The sequence below is a fragment of the Lissotriton helveticus genome, chromosome 1_1 (assembly GCF_964261635.1).
Source record: "Lissotriton helveticus chromosome 1_1, aLisHel1.1, whole genome shotgun sequence".
Taxonomy (NCBI): Eukaryota; Metazoa; Chordata; class Amphibia; order Caudata; family Salamandridae; genus Lissotriton; species Lissotriton helveticus.
The window spans coordinates 1124614152-1124632219 of NC_136057.1; the positions used below are offsets into that span (position 1 = coordinate 1124614152).

General features: G+C 46.4%; 1 protein-coding gene across 2 annotated transcripts in view; it reads right to left on the reverse strand.

The window, feature by feature from the left end:
* TMTC3 (transmembrane O-mannosyltransferase targeting cadherins 3) overlaps nt 1-18068 on the reverse strand; it is a 425295-nt gene that overhangs the window by 244529 nt on the left and 162698 nt on the right. For both annotated transcript variants that reach the window (XM_078678861.1, XM_078678865.1), the window contains exon 7: nt 15133-15385. In XM_078678861.1, the coding sequence (XP_078534987.1) occupies nt 15133-15385 (253 nt within the window). The remainder of the gene's footprint in view (nt 1-15132; nt 15386-18068) is intronic.

Below are 18068 nucleotides of genomic sequence, written 5' to 3' on the forward strand. Positions count from 1 at the left end.
TGATGTGTGGGGAGTGCAGGGTCGAGTTTGGTATGTGCGAACTCGTGAGATTGAATGCTGCGTAATGATGTATGCGGCATGAATGTGTCTAGTGTAGAAGTGCCACTTCTAGACATGGGTGTGCATGTGTAGTGAGTCTGCTGGCACATGACTGGCTGGAGCCTGGCTTCAGGAGTGCCAGTGCCTGCTTGTGGATTGACTGTCTGGTTTGAGGGTGACAGGGGCTGGGGAGCCCCCAGGAGGTTGTTTGAGTCAGCTCTTGGTTGAATGACTGCATCTGCAACTAGAGTGGTGGGAGGAGATAGCACCTTGGAGTGAATAGGGCTGTGCCTGCCTGCCACAATGCTGGCTCCACCTCCTGCTGGGCGGCTGTCGCCTCTGCCCCTCACACTGAAAGGAGTTCCCTATAACCAGTTGTAGCTGGTTCTCACACTGTCTGCACCCTGCTAAACAAAGGATTTTATGGTATAAAAAGGGGCTATGTCCCCTTACAAGAGGTTCTTGTTTCTGACTTGATTCCTGCCAGGGGCGTGCTGCTGCTTGGGCCCAGGGGAAGGCTTGCCTCCCTGGGCCCTGCCCAGCCCCTGGATACCTGATGGCCCTGGATGCTGAAGGACTTCCTTTTGACCCTCCTGCCCTCTGCTCCTAGGAGGGCCTTGTTGCTGGGTCCCTGGCTTCTGAAGGGGGGCCATTCCTGTGGAGCCTGATGCTGCCCGTGGCCCCAGCGCCTTGAGGGCGCTTTATTGTGGATTGCTGGGCAGAGCGCAGTCGGTTTTTCTCTTAGGGAAGCGCTCCTGCCCTCTGTGTGCCCCGAGTGCCGGTGCCCACCCGGCGCCTTATTTGCCTATTTTTTTTATAGTTCGGGTGCTACCCCGTGTATGGTGCCCTAGCGAGTGCCTACCTCGCTTCTGCCCTTTTATTTGGATTACGAGCGTGCCTACCCCTCTTTACCCCCGAAAGAAGTCACCGCTGCGGCCCGACTAGTTTTTTTATTAATGGCCGCCGCGGCCCGCCTGGTTGTGGGCGGGGCCAAAGACGGAAGAGGAAATTTTGATTAAGGGCACTATCCCGGTCACCTCATTGGGTGTTGATCCTACCACTTCCCCTCACAATGCCTCCTCTATTACTCAGCTCCCTCCATTAGACTCCATAACTCTAGCCAACCTGGCTGTCCGCATCAAGTCTGGCTCTCCTGACGACCACTGTCCACCTTCCATACTGCGTGACATCTGCCACTCCCTACCTGACTGCATCCTTCCTTTGCTTAACTCCTCTCTTTTGTCCGGGACGGTACCCAGCTCCTTCAAGGAGGCCGTCTTAGTGCCCCTGTTGAAGAAGCCTGGAGCCGACCCTGCCGTCCCGGCAAACTATCGCCCCATCTCTCTTCTACCCTTTCTCTCAAAAATCTTGGAAGCCCATGTCACTGCCTGCCTCTCAGGGTTCATCGAGAGTTCCACCTTTCTCGAGGCCAACCAGGCCGGCTTCCGTCCTTGTCATTCTACGGAGGCTGTGATCCTGGCTGTCCTGGACACCTTGAGAGATGGAGCTGACAAGGGTACCTCCCAGGCCCTGGTATTATTAGATCTGTCGGCCGCCTTCGACACGGTGGACCACAACATCCTTCTCCGCCGTGTCGAACAGGCTGGCATCCAGTGCCTGGCGTTGGCATGGGTGAAATCTTTCCTTACGGGGAGATCCCAGTCTCTCAGCATAGGTACATTTAGGGCCCCTAAGGAACAACTGCCTTGTGGGGTCCCCCAGGGCTCCTCTCTATCCCCTCTTCTTTTCAATCTCTATCTTCACCCTCTCCTTTTCTCTTTGAGGCAGTGGGACGTCCGCGTTTTCAATTACGCGGACGACCTACAACTCATTTTCTCTCTAAACTCCCCCTCTGCTATTCCCACCTTCCAGGCAGTTATGTCCCATATCTTTCAGTGGATGTGTCAGAACCAGCTGAAACTGAACCCAGGAAAGACGGAGCTCCTCCTGCCGGGTAAGAGCGCCGTCTACTGGGGTCCACACTTCTGGCCGACAGAGCTTGGCTCCCCTCCCACCCCGGTAGCCTCGGTGAAAAGCCTCGGGGTCACTATTGACGCTGGGCTCTCTCTCGGGCCGCAGGTGGGGACGGTGGTCTCCTCCTGCATGTTCCAACTACGCAGGATTAGGAAGGTGGCCTACCTCCTCACTCCCGATGCCCTGCTACAAGTCATCATGGCCCTTGTTCTCTCCCGCCTGGATTTTTCAAATTCCATCTATCATGGTTTGCCCAAATGTTCCATCAATAGGCTGCAAATCATTCAAAACCAGGCGGCGGGACTGGCCCTCGGGATTCCGAAGTGGCAGTCCGCCAAATCCCTCCTTGTCAAATTACACTGGCTCCCGGTCAGCCTAAGGGCCGCCTTTAAGGTTGGCTGTCTGATCTTTAAGTCTCTTTCTGGTCCCTGCCCCGCTTTTCTGAAATCTCTTATCCGACCCTACTGTCCATCACGTAATCTTAGATCACTTCACCTACACCTCTTGGTGGTCCCCTCCTTTAAACTCTGTAGATCTGGGGGTCGAAGATTCGCCTTCCTCGGCCCCAAACTCTGGAACTCTCTCCCTCTCCCAGTTAGGACCTCCGGTACTCTCATCCAATTCCGCAAATCACTAAAAACCTGGCTCTTCCCACAATCCTGTTAAATCCCCTCTGTTTCCTCAGCACCCTTTCAGCGCCATGATACCTCCGGTGACAGTGCGCTATACAAACTTCCCTTAACATAACATAACATAACAAAAGCCGTCAGGAAAAGGAAGCTGTGTGAGGAGGAGGACGGGAGCCCACCCCGCCTCCTCGCATGCCGGTAGTGAGTCCCGGGAGACCCGTGGTGTCCGGAAGAGCCCCGCGGTGGCAGGAGACGAGGGAGAAGAGTCCCGGGCCCCGAAGGGGGGGGGCCCGGGGGAAGTAGCGCGGCTTCTCGTCCTGCAGAGGGGGCACGAGGCACATTGCCAGTGCCTGCCCCTCCGCACAACCCGCATGGAGTCCTGGCCGGTGAGGAGTGAAGCTGGAAGGGCGGCCGAGGCCGCCAACGCCAGTGCGGGGTTCCCAGAGTCCCGGGGAACCCCGCTGGAGAAGTACTGCCACCGCCCGGGACGTCCAGGAGGAACTATGGTGAGTGGGCTCATGTGTTCTGCCGGAGTCAGGCCCTGGGAAGGTGGTGCCTTTAGGGCGGCCCCGGATGGCAGGGGGCCGCCCCAACGTTGTTTATTGCCTGTTAAGGCTCTACCTGTACGGGGGCATTATTGGTTATTTAGAGCCTGCCGCGGCTCCAACGACCATGGGGGCATCTTTATAATTCGAGCCCCCGAGGGCCGTGTTCTGCCCCTGAGGGTTCCACTCTTTGGGGACATATTTATTTAAGGAGCCAGTGGTCTACGGGGGTACAGTGTCTTTAGAGCCTGTGGGGCTCCAGCATTTGGCCACAGTATTTGTTTTAGAGCCAGGTGGCTCCAATGTGGCACAGTTACAGAGCCAGATGCCTCTAACGTCCCTCTGTTGATGTCAGAGCCTGTGTGGCTCCGACCCCTGCGGCACAGTTTGTCTTGAGGGCCAGTGAAGGCCCTGCTGCAGTTTTGCATCCCAGCTGCCCAGCAATTAGTGGGCAGCTGCACCGTTTAGGCGCTTGGGATTGTCCTCAGCTGCCCAGCAAGTAGTGGGCAGCTGCAACGTTTAGGTTTGCGCCGGTGGCGCACCCCTGACTGGCGCTGCATTGGCAGCGCGCCCTGACATTCTGGACACAGGGCTTTTTGAGTCCCCTTGTTGGATGGCCAGTTGGCCAGGGGGCTGGTATGTGATTTCTGCGCAATGTGATTTCTATGTTTTTGATAGTAATTGCTAAGGTGATGTTTGCGCAATGTGGTTACCTGCTATGTTTATGATGGTAATTGCTTAATGTGAGTTTTGCGCAATGTGATGTGGTGCTAGGAAATGTTATGCATTTAATATGATTACGCACCTTGATCTTACACCTCTGAATGTTTTTAGGTATCATGTGTTTTTGCGCTATTGAGTTGTGTTCTGGCACCCCTGAATGTTTTTATGCATCATGTGTCTTCCTTGGTCTTACACCTCTGAATGTGTTTTGAGGCATCATGTGTTTTCTTTCCTTACACCTCTGAATGTGTTGTTTATACATCATGTGTTTTGTTCTTGCTTACACCCCATAATGTATTCTTAGGTGGTTGTTCTTTCCAGTACAGGTGGACCTAGTGAGGTCCTGGTTCCCTGCGTGACATTCTCCTAAGGTGGTTAGGGTTGCGTAGGTGGTACTTACCTGTTACCAGTAGTTACTGGTTGTGTGCTATACTTGCTAATTTGTGCTACAGTGATTTTATAGCCTATATTCTATGTTCTAGAAGTGCTATTTCTAAAAGTGTTGATTCCTGACAGTGGCCCATGTGGCCCTGTCTTGTACATAATCCCTTGTGAATATTGCCCGTGCCAGTTGGCACAATGTACATGTGTGATTTCTAGCTCATGTGTTTTGACAATACAAAAGTTATTTTTATATAACCTTGTGTGGAGTTCCTTTTGTGGTGTGCCTAGGATGTTGTTGCTGTTGTGTGCTTGTGCAAATGCTTTACACATTGCCTCCGGGATAAGCCTGTCTGCTCGTGCCAAGCTACCAAGGGGGTGAGCAGGGGTTATCTTGGCGTGTGACTCCCTTGCCCTGACTAGAATGGTGGTTTCTGCCTGGCTTTGGCGTCAGCCTTAGCTAACCAGAAATAGCCAGTTCTAACACCAATTTTGAAGCCGGACAAGTCTCCCTTAGAGCATCGATAATGTCCGATATGCTTCGCACTCTATCTCGATTTTTAAATTCTCAGTAAAATACTGGCGACACGCCCACTCCCGTATATGGTGCCTCTGGTGCATCAGGACCAGGCAGGTTTTATACCTCACCGGAATATTACCCTAAATATTCACCGATTATTGTCTATCATCGAACTCGGAACGACGGCGGATCAGAGAAGGGCGGTGTTGGCCATTGACATGGAAAAGGCATTAGATAGCCTCGAATGGGGGTTCTTGTATGAAGTACTGAACAAAATGGGCCTAGGAATGGGCTTTATACGCTTGGGGGCGGCTACTATATGCTGACCCTGTGGCAAGGGTCCGCACTGGACGCACAATATCGGCACAGTATCGGGTGGAGAGGGGGACACGCCAGGGGTTTCCACTGTCTCCACTGCTGTTTGCCTTGGCAGTGGAGCTGTTAGACTATATAGCGAGGTCCGGAAGGGCATATCGGGGGATCCAGGTGGGAGAGAAACGACACCAAGTGGCGTTATACGCAGATGACCTCCTAATATTCCTAAATGATGCAGAGGGCGACCTGCCGGGGGCTAAGGCTATTATAGAGCGCTTGAGCTCCTTATTGGGGCTACAAGTGAACTTGCTGAAGTCCAAACTATTCCCCTTGGTGAGGACGCGGGCCCCCTCTGAGCCTAGGGAACCTGAGATGGGAGCTCAGCTGCTTCCATTACCTGGGGGTCCACATATTCCACACTGTGGAGGACGTGAAAGAGGGCAATATAGGGAGAGCGCTCCGCTCGCTTAATTACACTATGACTTTCTGGGGGAAACTCCCCCTCTCGCTGATGGGTCGCATCTCACTACTTAAAATGGTGGCTCTTCCCCTGCTGCTCTACTTCTTTATAACACTGCCAATTTGGATATCAGCAGCCTGGTTCCGAGAGCTGGACTCCTGCTTGTCTGCTTTTATATGGGGGGCAGGACACAGATGGGTAGCCCTTAATACATTAAAGCGGCCCAGACTGGGGGGGGCGGCATGGCGATGCCCGACATGGAGGCCTACTATTTAGCAGGACAACTGCAGAGGTTCACACAATGGGTGGCGGGAAGCAGTGAACCAGACAGGGAGGTGCCTCCGTTCGTCTCGGAAGGGTCCACAGTGTTCCGAACCCTGCCAAGGACGATCAGGCCATAACAAATCAACATTAACGAACACAAAGTGATACACCATTGCTGGGACAGATGCTTACAGAAATCCAAAAAAAGCGTCCATATTCTCCAGAAATGGCGCTGCCGCTATTGGAAGCCCTTCCCCACAGAGGACAGTGGCGAGGACTGGACGAATGGGTGGAAGCAGGAGTGACGAAGGTCGGGGATCTTTTCCGGGACGGGGAGCTCCTCTCCTTTGAGGACTTCAGTGCTGACTAGGACATACCAAAGGGGCATTTTCTCTTATATGGGGTGGTCACAGGAGCAATAAGACGACATTGGGGTGCGGGGACGATGGAACCACCGCGACACTACACATGCGAAAATATGAGCTTGGCGGGGGGAACAATCAAGGCTGTGGCCTGCCTCTACAGAGCTATAGGGCGGGACTCCATGCAAGAATTGGACAGATTAAGACACAAATGGGGAGATGACATTGGCAGGCAACTAGATGACAAGGACTGGGACAATGTTTTAGAGCAAACTGGCAAAGTATCTCAGAATGCCCGGTTTAGCATGATCAGCTTCTATATGCTCCATCAAGAATATTTAACCCCAGAACGTATCAACCGCTATTTTGACGGCGCGGACGCTAGATGCCCGAGGTGTCAGAAACAGGGGGCGACTTTTATACATATGATGTGGAGCTGTGCCTCCTTACACCACTATTGGCAGGAAGTGACACAAGTGGCAGCGAGGGTGACGGAAAGGGTGGTCCCCTGCACATCTGCCCACATACTGCTCCACTTATTTCCACAATCTGCTAAAACCAAAACCACAGCAAGGTTCCAGAACATGGCATTCATTCAGGCGAAGCGAGAAATAACCAGTAGCTCGAAGAAACCGGGGGCCCCAATGTCCTTAGATGGAAACGTGAGCTGGTGAAGTGGGCGGGTTGTGAGTGCAGGGTCCTACTTCAGAATGCACAGCGGGGAGTGGGCAAACCGGCGAGAGCCCAGGCATGGGAAGGGCTGATGGCAGACTTAACAAGAATTGGCAGGGACTCAGAGGCTTCAACCCCAGAGAGACCTCAACATGTAGAGCACCCCCAAGGACCAGACTAAGGCGGAATACCCCAGTAGAGACGTGGGAATGGGAGCGATTCATGGCATCGACACACATGGGGGAGGAAGAGGGCCACAACGGAAGATCCCGGCGCAGCACCACTATCCATGCCTAGCGTGCCAGAGAGCCTACCAACCGAAATGAACAATAATCAAGGGGAGACAGCAGTGCAGGGAGGGGGGGGGCGAGGGCTGTTGTGGTTTGTGCCTTATTGTTGGGGCCAGGGGAGGGGTGTATATCTTACATACATGGTACATAGCTAAGGGAAGTAGGGTGATCGTCCAAGTTGCCATGTACACATGGGGCCAGGCAAGGGTAATGACAGAATTAGTGTGTGAAATATGCTGTATTGCTTGCTCCTGCCTACTGTACATTGACGCCCTAAAGGAGTATGATGCATACTATATAAAAGGCAATAAAAGTTTGTTTCCCTTTCGGTCATGGTGAGGGGGGGTGGGAGAACCGTTGACCCATAAGCAAGAATCAAGCCGACCGATGAATAAACACCAATTGTCTTAAAAAAAGTATACACCTCAATTGGAGGCCACTTTCCGGTGCTCCACTAAAAATAATATATCTAAATCTAAAAGCAATCCAGAAAAAGAAAGGCATAGGAATCCCCATGAATGATCGCCGATGATACGTAAGAATGTAAATTTTTCTGAACTTAACCAATAAACAGCTCTTATCCAACAGGTCTGCAATCGAGCCACCACAGAGCACCACCCTAACAGCGGCCCACTATCTCTTCAGCAACCATTTCCATAAACCTAGCAAGACCCAAGTGTGCAAGTCAGAGACCTAAAACTTTTGGCACAAACTTTTTATCTGAACTCTTTCGAACCTTTCCAAAGTAAAGAAATCCCCCAATCACCGGAGGACTACAGCCATATTTCCTGGATCCATCCCAAAGACCTACAATGGCCAATAAGTTATGTACTGTTGTACACTTTTATACGGTTTACTGTGGGTGTGGCCGCATACATACATTGCCAAAGATCTGCCTAGTCAAATGGAGTCCACCTCGACATTTGCACAGCGCTTGCATAGGGACCTCTCCCATGTCACTTATAATTACACTGAACCCAAACCAACATTAGTATTCTACACAGTACACTTACACAACACATGGTATCTGCATATGACCGTCATGGGTGCCCAGACACCAGCCAGGTCATGTTCACTGATACCACATGCAGTAGGTGGAAACAGACTTTACTAATCCCACGAGATAGCTCCCGAAAAAAAGAAATGCCTTCTCCACCAGTACATATGTAGGCTTAGGGTCAAGATACAACCCAGCAGAGTAGAACCCCATAGAGTAGTAGTGAAAGTGACCCGTTATGAGACAAATCCTACAGAAATGTACCTCTTCACTGATCCAAGCAAGATTCAAACAGAGGAATATAGGATGCGCAGGCGGGCACCATAGAGGAGTATACTGTTTGGCCCAGAGACTTTCCAGAAAAGATATTATTGGAGGTAGCAAAGCCACCGCACAAACACATCCGCTCCTGCTTCCGTCTGTGGCCCCAGGGTGGACTTTAGTGTGTCTGGGGCAATCTTCTTTAATACCAAATGGACACCGGAGATGAAGTTCCAGTGTAGGGTCATCCACCTCAATGAAACAACATTCCTGGAGAAGCTCTATCAGAGTTGTACCAACATTCGCTACAGAAGAAAACAACTCTGTTGTATCAGGCTCGACAGAAAAGAACTGCAGATTATTTTAGCTTGGCTTAGTTCAAGGATAATCAGGAAGAATTCAGACTGTTTTCTAACACACAAGTCAATGATGGAGGGTCTATACCCTTCTTCACCGTGCACACGAAAGCAAAAGCCCACTGGTTACAAATAACCAATGGGAAATTAAGAAAATAATGAACATTACTGAGCTTGGGTTTATGCAATCAAGGAAAAACGAAGAGCAATTTGCCTCATGCGGATGCAACATCAATATGTGTTGGACTTGATGACCAAAATGGAAAGAGGGGTGTGTGCCAAGAACGGTGCGTCCTGTTGCACGTTTATCCCGAGCAATGACATGAACAATGGGCCTCAGACTCTTGCCATCCAAGCCTGCATTGTTTACAAACTGACATGCGCAAGGAGGGAGATGCCTCTGAGCAGGACTGGTACATCAATTGGTTTTCCTGAGATCGCCGGTGGGTAATAAATCATTAGGGGAAATGTGTTTAACCTGCTTGCACACCTTCCCTCAGTCTAATGTAGTCAAAGACTCTGGGCAATCCTCAAATTCTGGAGATATATATATCCAGAATTTCAGGAATGGAAACCATAGGAACTGATATAAAGTGCAGTACGTCGCCTGCATACAACAATAATTTTCTTAAAACCGCTGGAGTCTCAAGGGTGGGTGGGTATATATATATATATATATATATATATATATATACACACACACACATATATATATATATATATATATATATATATATATATATATATATATATATATATATATACACACACATACACACACACACAGAATATCAGGAATGGAAACCATAAGCACTGAGATAAAGTGGAGTATGTCACCTGCACCCAACTATTTTTTTTTAAACCCACTGGAGTCTCCGGACTCCTGACTGAGAACAGCCAAATAACTTAGTTTATGAAGTTCAGACCCAATCCAATCCTTCCCAGGGTCTCAAAAAGGTAGCCAGATTCCACATGTTCAAACTCTTTCTTGAAATACAATAACAGGGCACTTTTGTGTCCTGATAATTCCTCACTTGATATAAAAGTCCTCTAGTGTTCCCAGAGGACCACCCTGGCATCTGAGGCAACAGGGGACACATAAAAGGGATGTATCATCTGGCTTAAGCAAGATTATTGCATGGTTAAATTCAGTGCATTCTTGCCCAAATGTTTGGGATCCTTAAACACCTTACAGAGCACTACTGTGACTTTGGATTTATTTACTTTTCTACAGGGAACCCTCCCTTACCAGCTCTCATGCCATCAATATCCTCCGCAGTTTCTTCCTTAGAGATGCTGCCATCTAAAGCAGTACTCTGTTCCTTTGACAGGGAGAAAATGGATAAGCATTTACATCCAAATCTACATCTTAGCATTATCAGAAACATACAAACCAACAAAGAGTGCAGTGAAGTTCCTGGTTATGTCTATTGGGTAAGTAACTAATACACATGGTTGGCTACATATTGCCATAATGCAGAACAATGATTCTGCCTGGCAGAGCCAAGTTGCCAGACGCCAACCTGCCTTTTTCCCATGCCCATAATATTTTCACTTCGATCGGTGCAGAGTATTTAGCAGGGATGCTCTTTATGGAGGCCTCTAATTTCATCTGGTCTTCTGTGGCATTTTTTCATTTCAAGGCTGATTCAATCAACATACCTCTATCAACCCTTACCAGCCACCCGTAATGTCGGGTTAGAGACCACAGAGCATTCATTTTCAAGAATAAAGTCCACTGCAGTTTCTTTTTCACTTTGGGCATTCTTCCTTTGAAAATGTTAATGCACCAGTGCTGTTTGAGCAATGCCCTGATCACTTTATCTAGCTCCACATGCATTAGTGTTTGCTCATTGATGCTAACCTACAAAATATGGCACCAAAACAGGGACTGAGGCAAGAAAAAATGGAATTCAAGTACATGTGCCACACACATAAGTATAGTTCTCTCTAGAGAGGGTGCAAGAGCCTCTAAATGCCTACTAGAGTGTGGTCCTCCAGAAGGTCAACTAGTAACATTGCTGGTAACAGTTGGATTCCAGTCTCCTCCAAGCCACCTAAGCTCCGGATAGCGTTGGGAAACAAGGGAACTTGTATCCATTAGGGAATATATTGAGCCCACAGCAAATATCTTGCCATGAAATGTTGATTTGCATGTCCATATCTGCCATTGATAGTCATCCACGTGTTCAACACAGGCAGCAACTCCCTAAACAAAATAACACATTCACCCTACTTATAGCCGACAGAGGCCATCATATCAGACCCAGACTTCGATGATTTACGAGCATAGAAAACTACCCCCAACCAATCCTTCAGCTGTGCAGCCTCTACTGGAGAGAGGTTTCCTTCAATTGAACAATGTCTGGAGATTTGGTGGACATCATCCTCTTCCATTTAATGTAAGGAGTAAGCCCACTAACATTCAACGCAACATAGTGAGCGCTCTCAGGACATCGAAGCAGACATAAAAGAAGCCACTGAGGGATTGTGTGCGATTTTATGAGCTTTGATGTCTTCTGTATGGTACATGTTGGACACGGAAAGTATCTCTCATTCATAGACTAACCTTTGATCAGTAATTGTAAATAGTGATGTCCAAGAATTTAAAAACAGAATACTAGGCCACAAAAAATGGAATAGAGTGTCATCATGGCACCATAGAACATGCAAAGGTGGAAGTCTACAGAAAGAGAAGGCAAGGGCGGTAGTAAAGTGGGAGGTGTAAGAGCATGGGAGAAGAGGGGAAACTAGGAAGTAAAAGCACAAAGAAGCAAAGACATACTAATGTGCAGACAATGAGGCATAGTTAACAGCAGGGTATCCCAATGCCTAGATCCAAGGCTCCATTGAAGCTGGATTTTAAACTTTTAAAATTAAACGCCAAGCCCAACATTCACAACGAAGAAACATATTAATCATAGGCAAACACCCAAGCCTAACATTCACACGATGGTCACTTGCGAGTGCAGGCAGTGTACACTTAAGATTTTTGGTCAATTGAACCATCAATACCTGCTCCTATGAGGAAGGAAGAGTAGGATTAACAGCTTTATAGTGCATATCATCAAGGCGGCTTTGAGTCATAGCTATGTAACATGCAATATTTTACCTCTGTGGCCACTATCTTAATGCTACTTGACATCTCACTCTGGTGACTACGGGAAGGGAGATAGTGGCAGACATACAACACAACATCTATTTTGAAAGCTATGCAAGAGTCAGGGAATTGGACATTAGGGACAATAGCCTATGTGTAGAGCGGTTTTAGGATTTAGGATTTATCTCTGTTCATCAGCCCTTCTTGCAATAGATCTTTGTAAGACCAGCACCTCCTAAGTGACTCCAAGCACTCTCATGCCACAAGCAGATCAACGTCAGTTTCCTTATGTCTAGCAGAGCTGTCAGGTGGTGCGACGTTGGAACTTTTCACACAATCAGCTACCTGTAATGTGTCATTCACCACAGATTCTTGAGATTCCAAGAACCTGTCCAGATCTTCAGATTAACAGAATTCTTTGGACTTCGATCAACAGGAACTAAAATAGCAGACAGTTCCTGAAGAGCACAGTGAATGTCCCACTTCTAAGTAGCAGTTGTGAAACCGACGCCCAGATATTTCTTCCTTCCAATATTGGTTTCCTGAGGGAAGTCTGCAGCGATGAATATTTTGTGCTTCTTGGAGAGGAAGGGAACATTTGTCTGCTTCGTTCCCATGATTACCTGACTGGCTTGATGGTGACACAGAAACACAATAAGATGATAGAAGAAGCGGTGCAACTTTTCAGACACTCACCCCAAGTCAATATTAAATCTGGGTTAAATCCATCATTGTTCTTTTGCTCACTTTGCCACCCCAGTTCAGACCCAGCCATATGCAAATCGGTCTTGACCCTGCTCCTCATTGGGACAGTCCAGCCCGAACCGGAAACAAGCATCAATAGACACATCATGATGGAGCATGGAGATGAGATTAGTTGCACGCCTCAACTGAACCATGTTGGTCTTTGAAATTCCACGGAGGGGGTGGGGGGGGGGGCAAAAAGCCGGGTCCAGCCGGTCAGACAGAATGGAAACTAGGAAAGCAGCATGTCAATCTGCTCTTCATTTCCCACCACTCCTGAGAGGCCGACACTGTCCCTGGTACGCCTGGCCTGTCTTGCCCGTGGCAGGCACTCTGGTTACTTCTTACACTTCCATCTGCTTCCTTGTTTTGTGCTTTGCCGGGTATGACAGCGCCGGGACACTCTGATTGAGTAGCTGAGCGCTCTACAAAACCCCAGATAACATAACATAACATAACATAACTTCTTCGCTAGCTGTGTCAAGATGTCACTAAGAGCCAAAACTGGCCTGGAAAGAGGAAATGTCTGGCCTATACTTATGCTTTTATTTCAGCTGTGCTCCTTACTACCGCCACAATAAAATAATTGATTCATATATTCTCATGATCAATTATAGGGTTATTTCTGCCACATCAGATTTCCATTGGCCGTTCTTTGACTTTTCTAAAAGTGCCTTGTTACAGAAATGTAGCCTCAGAGGTTTTGTCAGGAACAGGAGACAGCAGTTTAGTAATCAGCAACCTTCTCAGATGGGAGGCTTGGGTCAAATGATTAGGGAAGCTCCAGCAAATTCCTGGCCATTCAAGCACCACAGTCAAGTCTGATGCTTGCAGAAAGGTACACATTAAAATGTTCATGTGCTTTAGATGTGATATTATGTTAGATACTCCTCCAGGTGGGTGGTAGCGTGGAAGTGTACCGGTGGTTTCAGAAATGTTTCATGAAATCATTGCCACAGAGACAGTACGTTTTATACAGTGAAGCAGACATGAATCTCTGGTAGAGAGGGAGCAAGTAAAACAGTATCCCCCTCACAGCAGAAGAGGAGTCCTGTCACAGTAGGCTGTATTAGGACCCACTTTTCAGTAAATAGCAGCAAATAGTGGCGGGCTAGTGGTATGCTAACTGCTTAAAGATCTCCCTCAGTCAGGGCCACAAAAAGAACAGTGCACAATCCTATTAATTGTAAAGTTTATTTTAACACTGCAGAACACTTAGTATCCCAAAGCAAGATGGAATACACGATGGGAGCACACTGCTAGCCTCTCCTCCCAAAGCAAGATGGCTGCTATCTGAGTCAGCCAGCATTAACAAATTGCCAGATCTAAAATGACTGCTAAACGGTTTTTATGAGACGCTTCAGTGCAGTTAGACCCAGTGAGAGTCACAGCACAAAACGTGCAGCGTCAAGCAGAGGACCATCCCAGCAGCACCAACAAATAGCCACACATATCTCTCCTGAAGAACAAACATGCAGCTTTATTGACATGTTTCCAGACTGTTATTGACAGTGGGTACACCTTTCACGGCACACGGACTAGCCAAACAAGTGCTGAAGTCACTGCATCACCATTCCCTGTGCTCTTTTTGTGAGCAATGGCACCAACGCTTCCAGCAGTCTTAAGCACGTATGGGCACGGCACTCCTCAGCTGTTTTCAGGGGCTGGGTAGTGATGTCATCCTGCACAAAGTTTCATCTCTGAGAAGCCTGTGCTGTCCTCTCCCCTATCTTCGAATCAAGGATCCTATAATCACCCAGGGTGAGAGAAAGGGCGAGTGAAGAGCAAGGCCATCTCTCAGGTCAGAGGGTAGCTCTAGGGACTGTCAGCCATCTTCACTATGGCACGTATTTTGAAAAACTAAAGACCATCTTAAACTGAATTTTTACAGATGAAATGCTTCTGATTTTAGTCAACTATTAAGGGATTCAAACTGAAAGTGCACTGTTTTGTGAAGTGTTTTTGGGAAGGTTAAAGCACCAGCAACCCTAAGGATTACAGGCTTGCTTGGCATGCCATGAACATACTGGAATGTTTCATCATAACTCATTCAGAATCTCCTCCTTTTTAAGTAAATTTATGTGAACGTTGGTCTATGAAGTGCATAGTTTAGCCAAATAAAATAAAAAAGTATGTAGATTAAAACGTTCAATGTGAAATCGGGCTTCCTCGCTGAATGTAATTTGAAGAGAGCACATCTTGCCACTTTTAACGTTCAATTGGCAACCAGTGTAATTTATTCCAACATCAAGGTTTTTGTCTTCATGGGAGTGTAATACCTTTCCAACTTTCTTTACCCCCACCTTTAACAATATTAGCATAGTTACTAATTTGTCCTCCATTTCACATATTTCTTCAAATGTAAAGGCATAACCTTCCTTGTATCCATTAGACTGCAACATGGAAGTAATCAAAATTCCTCAATTTGGTTAATTTTAAGACTAAAACAACGGTCATAGAAGTATAACACGTGTCAGTCTGACAAAATTGCTATCCTTACCATTAGTACAGTCTTTGAAGAATCTCCAGGATAGCCAATGCTGAAGATGACCAGTGATCCCAAAGAGCAAAAAAAGGCGAGCGTAGCAAGATTTCTGACATCTAGAAAAGATTCCACTAGTGGTATTGTTCCCATAGTCCAATCACAGCACAGGGCAGAGGGATTTAGGATAAGCCATGCATTAACAGGAAGGAGGTAGTTGAAGGTCAGCTGTCTTGCAGGAGTTGGACTGACAGCAGCTGGGTTGTCAAATCTAAACAGTAAACAAATAGTTAGCACAAAACACTGTTTGATGTCAATTAGCAGTATAGCACAAAATAAGACATTTCATAAACACATGTAATGTTCAACTCATCAAATAATGCTTTATTCAGTAATTGGAAAACCATCAAAGCAGACAACTAAAAACATTACGAATTAAACTATGAATTTAAAACAATAAAATCGGATAAAAAAATACAAACATTGTAGTATATATTACTTTAACTCAAACCAAAACTTTAAATTTGTCCTGGTCTATGATAAAAAAATATGCTTAAAAGCATCTTAGCAAATAATCTCTAGAAAAATGTAATCTAATGTAAGAGATACACATAATGTAATGTTTTTTTGCTTAACTCAGACCAAATCCCTAAAACAAAAAATCCTAGTTTTATACATAAAAGTACACTTTAATAGATCCCCTCGAATGCCAAAACCTTGACCCACATCCCATCCCATCCCATCCCATCTAGGGTACTAAATCACAGCTTAAAGGTTCAGCCTCCCACAGACAAAATGGGTTCACACTTGCGCCAAACTGCAGCCAAATACCGGCTGACAGTGAGCACAACTGGTGCGGAAGGGTCTCTCGTCAGAATCCTGAATCCTGAAAGCTATAGAATGGATTTTGGTTCTCAGGTTTTAACATAAGGGGCGTATCCACTTTCGCCTCAGATGTAAAAATGTAGGACAAAAAATAAATTAAAAAAAGCTCCGCAGTCACAGGTGTCGACCCACAGGCAGGGCAACATTAGAACCAGTCTCCCTGTTCCACCTGCAGGTACACACTTTTGGGGTCAAACAGCCAAAATGAAAACGCACATACAAGCTCTTGGTGAGTGCAGGATTAATTATATCAAGATAGAGTTCAAGGAAGTTCTTAGCTAACTTTACGTTAGTTTCTCGCAAAATACAATTTTAACGGACACAATCCCAATAGCGTTCTTTTATAATTCTAGTATCAGACTTACAAATGCTCTTAGCATTATACCAAAAATGTTCAGCGCCAAGCTTCAAAAGCCAGCTGCTTTTGTTCAACTCACATGCATAAGGGCTGATTCATTTCTGGGGATCAATGCAAGAGTATCTAGTATTTTAACAATGTTCTATCCAGGATCACTGGTCTGCAGGGCTAGCTGCTTCTAAATGCAATTGGTGTTGAATATACAAGTTAAAAGTCTAATGTTTATTGTTTCAGTTAATTAAAAAACATAACAATATAATTTCTAAAAACAGAGAAGGGCAGTAAAAAGATTTTTGGGGTAAATTCTTTAAGATCTTAAAAAAATTTTGTTAGTTATTAATATTCAAATATATGTAAAAATGTCCATTAAACAATTAGTTGATCAATTAATAGTATTCAAATGTTTACACAAATACATGATTAACAGTTGGTAGATCAGAAGCATTAGTTGGCCTATAATCCGCTATACTAAAGAGAATACTTTTCAAGTGTTCTTGACATACTTTCCAGTGTTTTCAATATACAGTGTTCACTTTCAAAGACCAATTTGTTCATTATTACCGGGCAATAGCTCGAGATTCAATTTTTTAGGGCTAGCTCATGTACGATAAGGAACTTTATTAGTTGACAGTTCAGTAAGGTGTCAGTTGGGTCCAAGTCAGATATAATTGCAGATCTGCACGTCATTTTTCTGATATTCAGAGCGTTTTTTAATGAAGTGACTCGTGCATTTAACAATTTAATGTGCAGACTAGATTAATAAAATCCTCTTTACTGCTTCCTCATAATCTACATTCTTTCGGCCCTTTGTGGACCCACAATGGCTGATCCACGATGGATGGCAGCTTGCCTAAAAACAGGGCAATTAGTTGTATCTTTCGATAGGCCGAGAATGTGATATCTAAATATGGCGCTGAGTGAGTGTCTTATAGTTGGTGATTACCATCCATGCGTGTTTTCTCTTACTAAGGATGTTTTTATCTACTAGCAAAGAGTGAAATTTTGCTGATTTGGTGTTAAATATACAACATCCGAACAGTACAACATTTTCTCCTGATGCAGTTTGCACCACAAATTGTTGGGTACCAAGGTCTGCACCAAGGGACCTTTTTATCCAAGTTCTCCACCATGGATTCTTCATTAGTATTCACTACCTCCCATGATACAGGCTAGTAGGTAAGCTCAGAATATTGCAATGTACTGGTAATGCAGCAAACAATCAGAAATCAAAAATAACGTTATGCTGATAGTCGAACCCACTTGAGGTTGTGCCGTCTACTTAACCGCATGCGTGCGGGCGGAATTCCGCCCGTACGCTGAGATTTACTAATTCGCATGTTACGTGACGAGCTGGGCTCGTCATGAGCGTGCGAGGAGGCTACGCCATGACGAGCCCAGCTCGTCATCAGCGTCGAAGGGGTTAAACTCCATACCTCAGAGCCCAGAAAATATATGGCCTTCTGTACAGCTTATTAACTAAAACATTTGTGAGAAGAGCAGAAATAGCTCTAGCGCAGCAGTACCATTATATAGCTTGCATGCATTAGGGGAGAGCTTAAAATCTCTTATAAGGTGGTGTTTATATTTTCTCAAGTTTTACCAATGTTCTGCTTAAAGGCAAGCCCGTTTGCGCCCATTCGCGCATCGACCGCGCACAGCGCCAGCAAGGCTGACTGTCCACTCCAGCGAACCCTTTAGACCTCCAAATGGC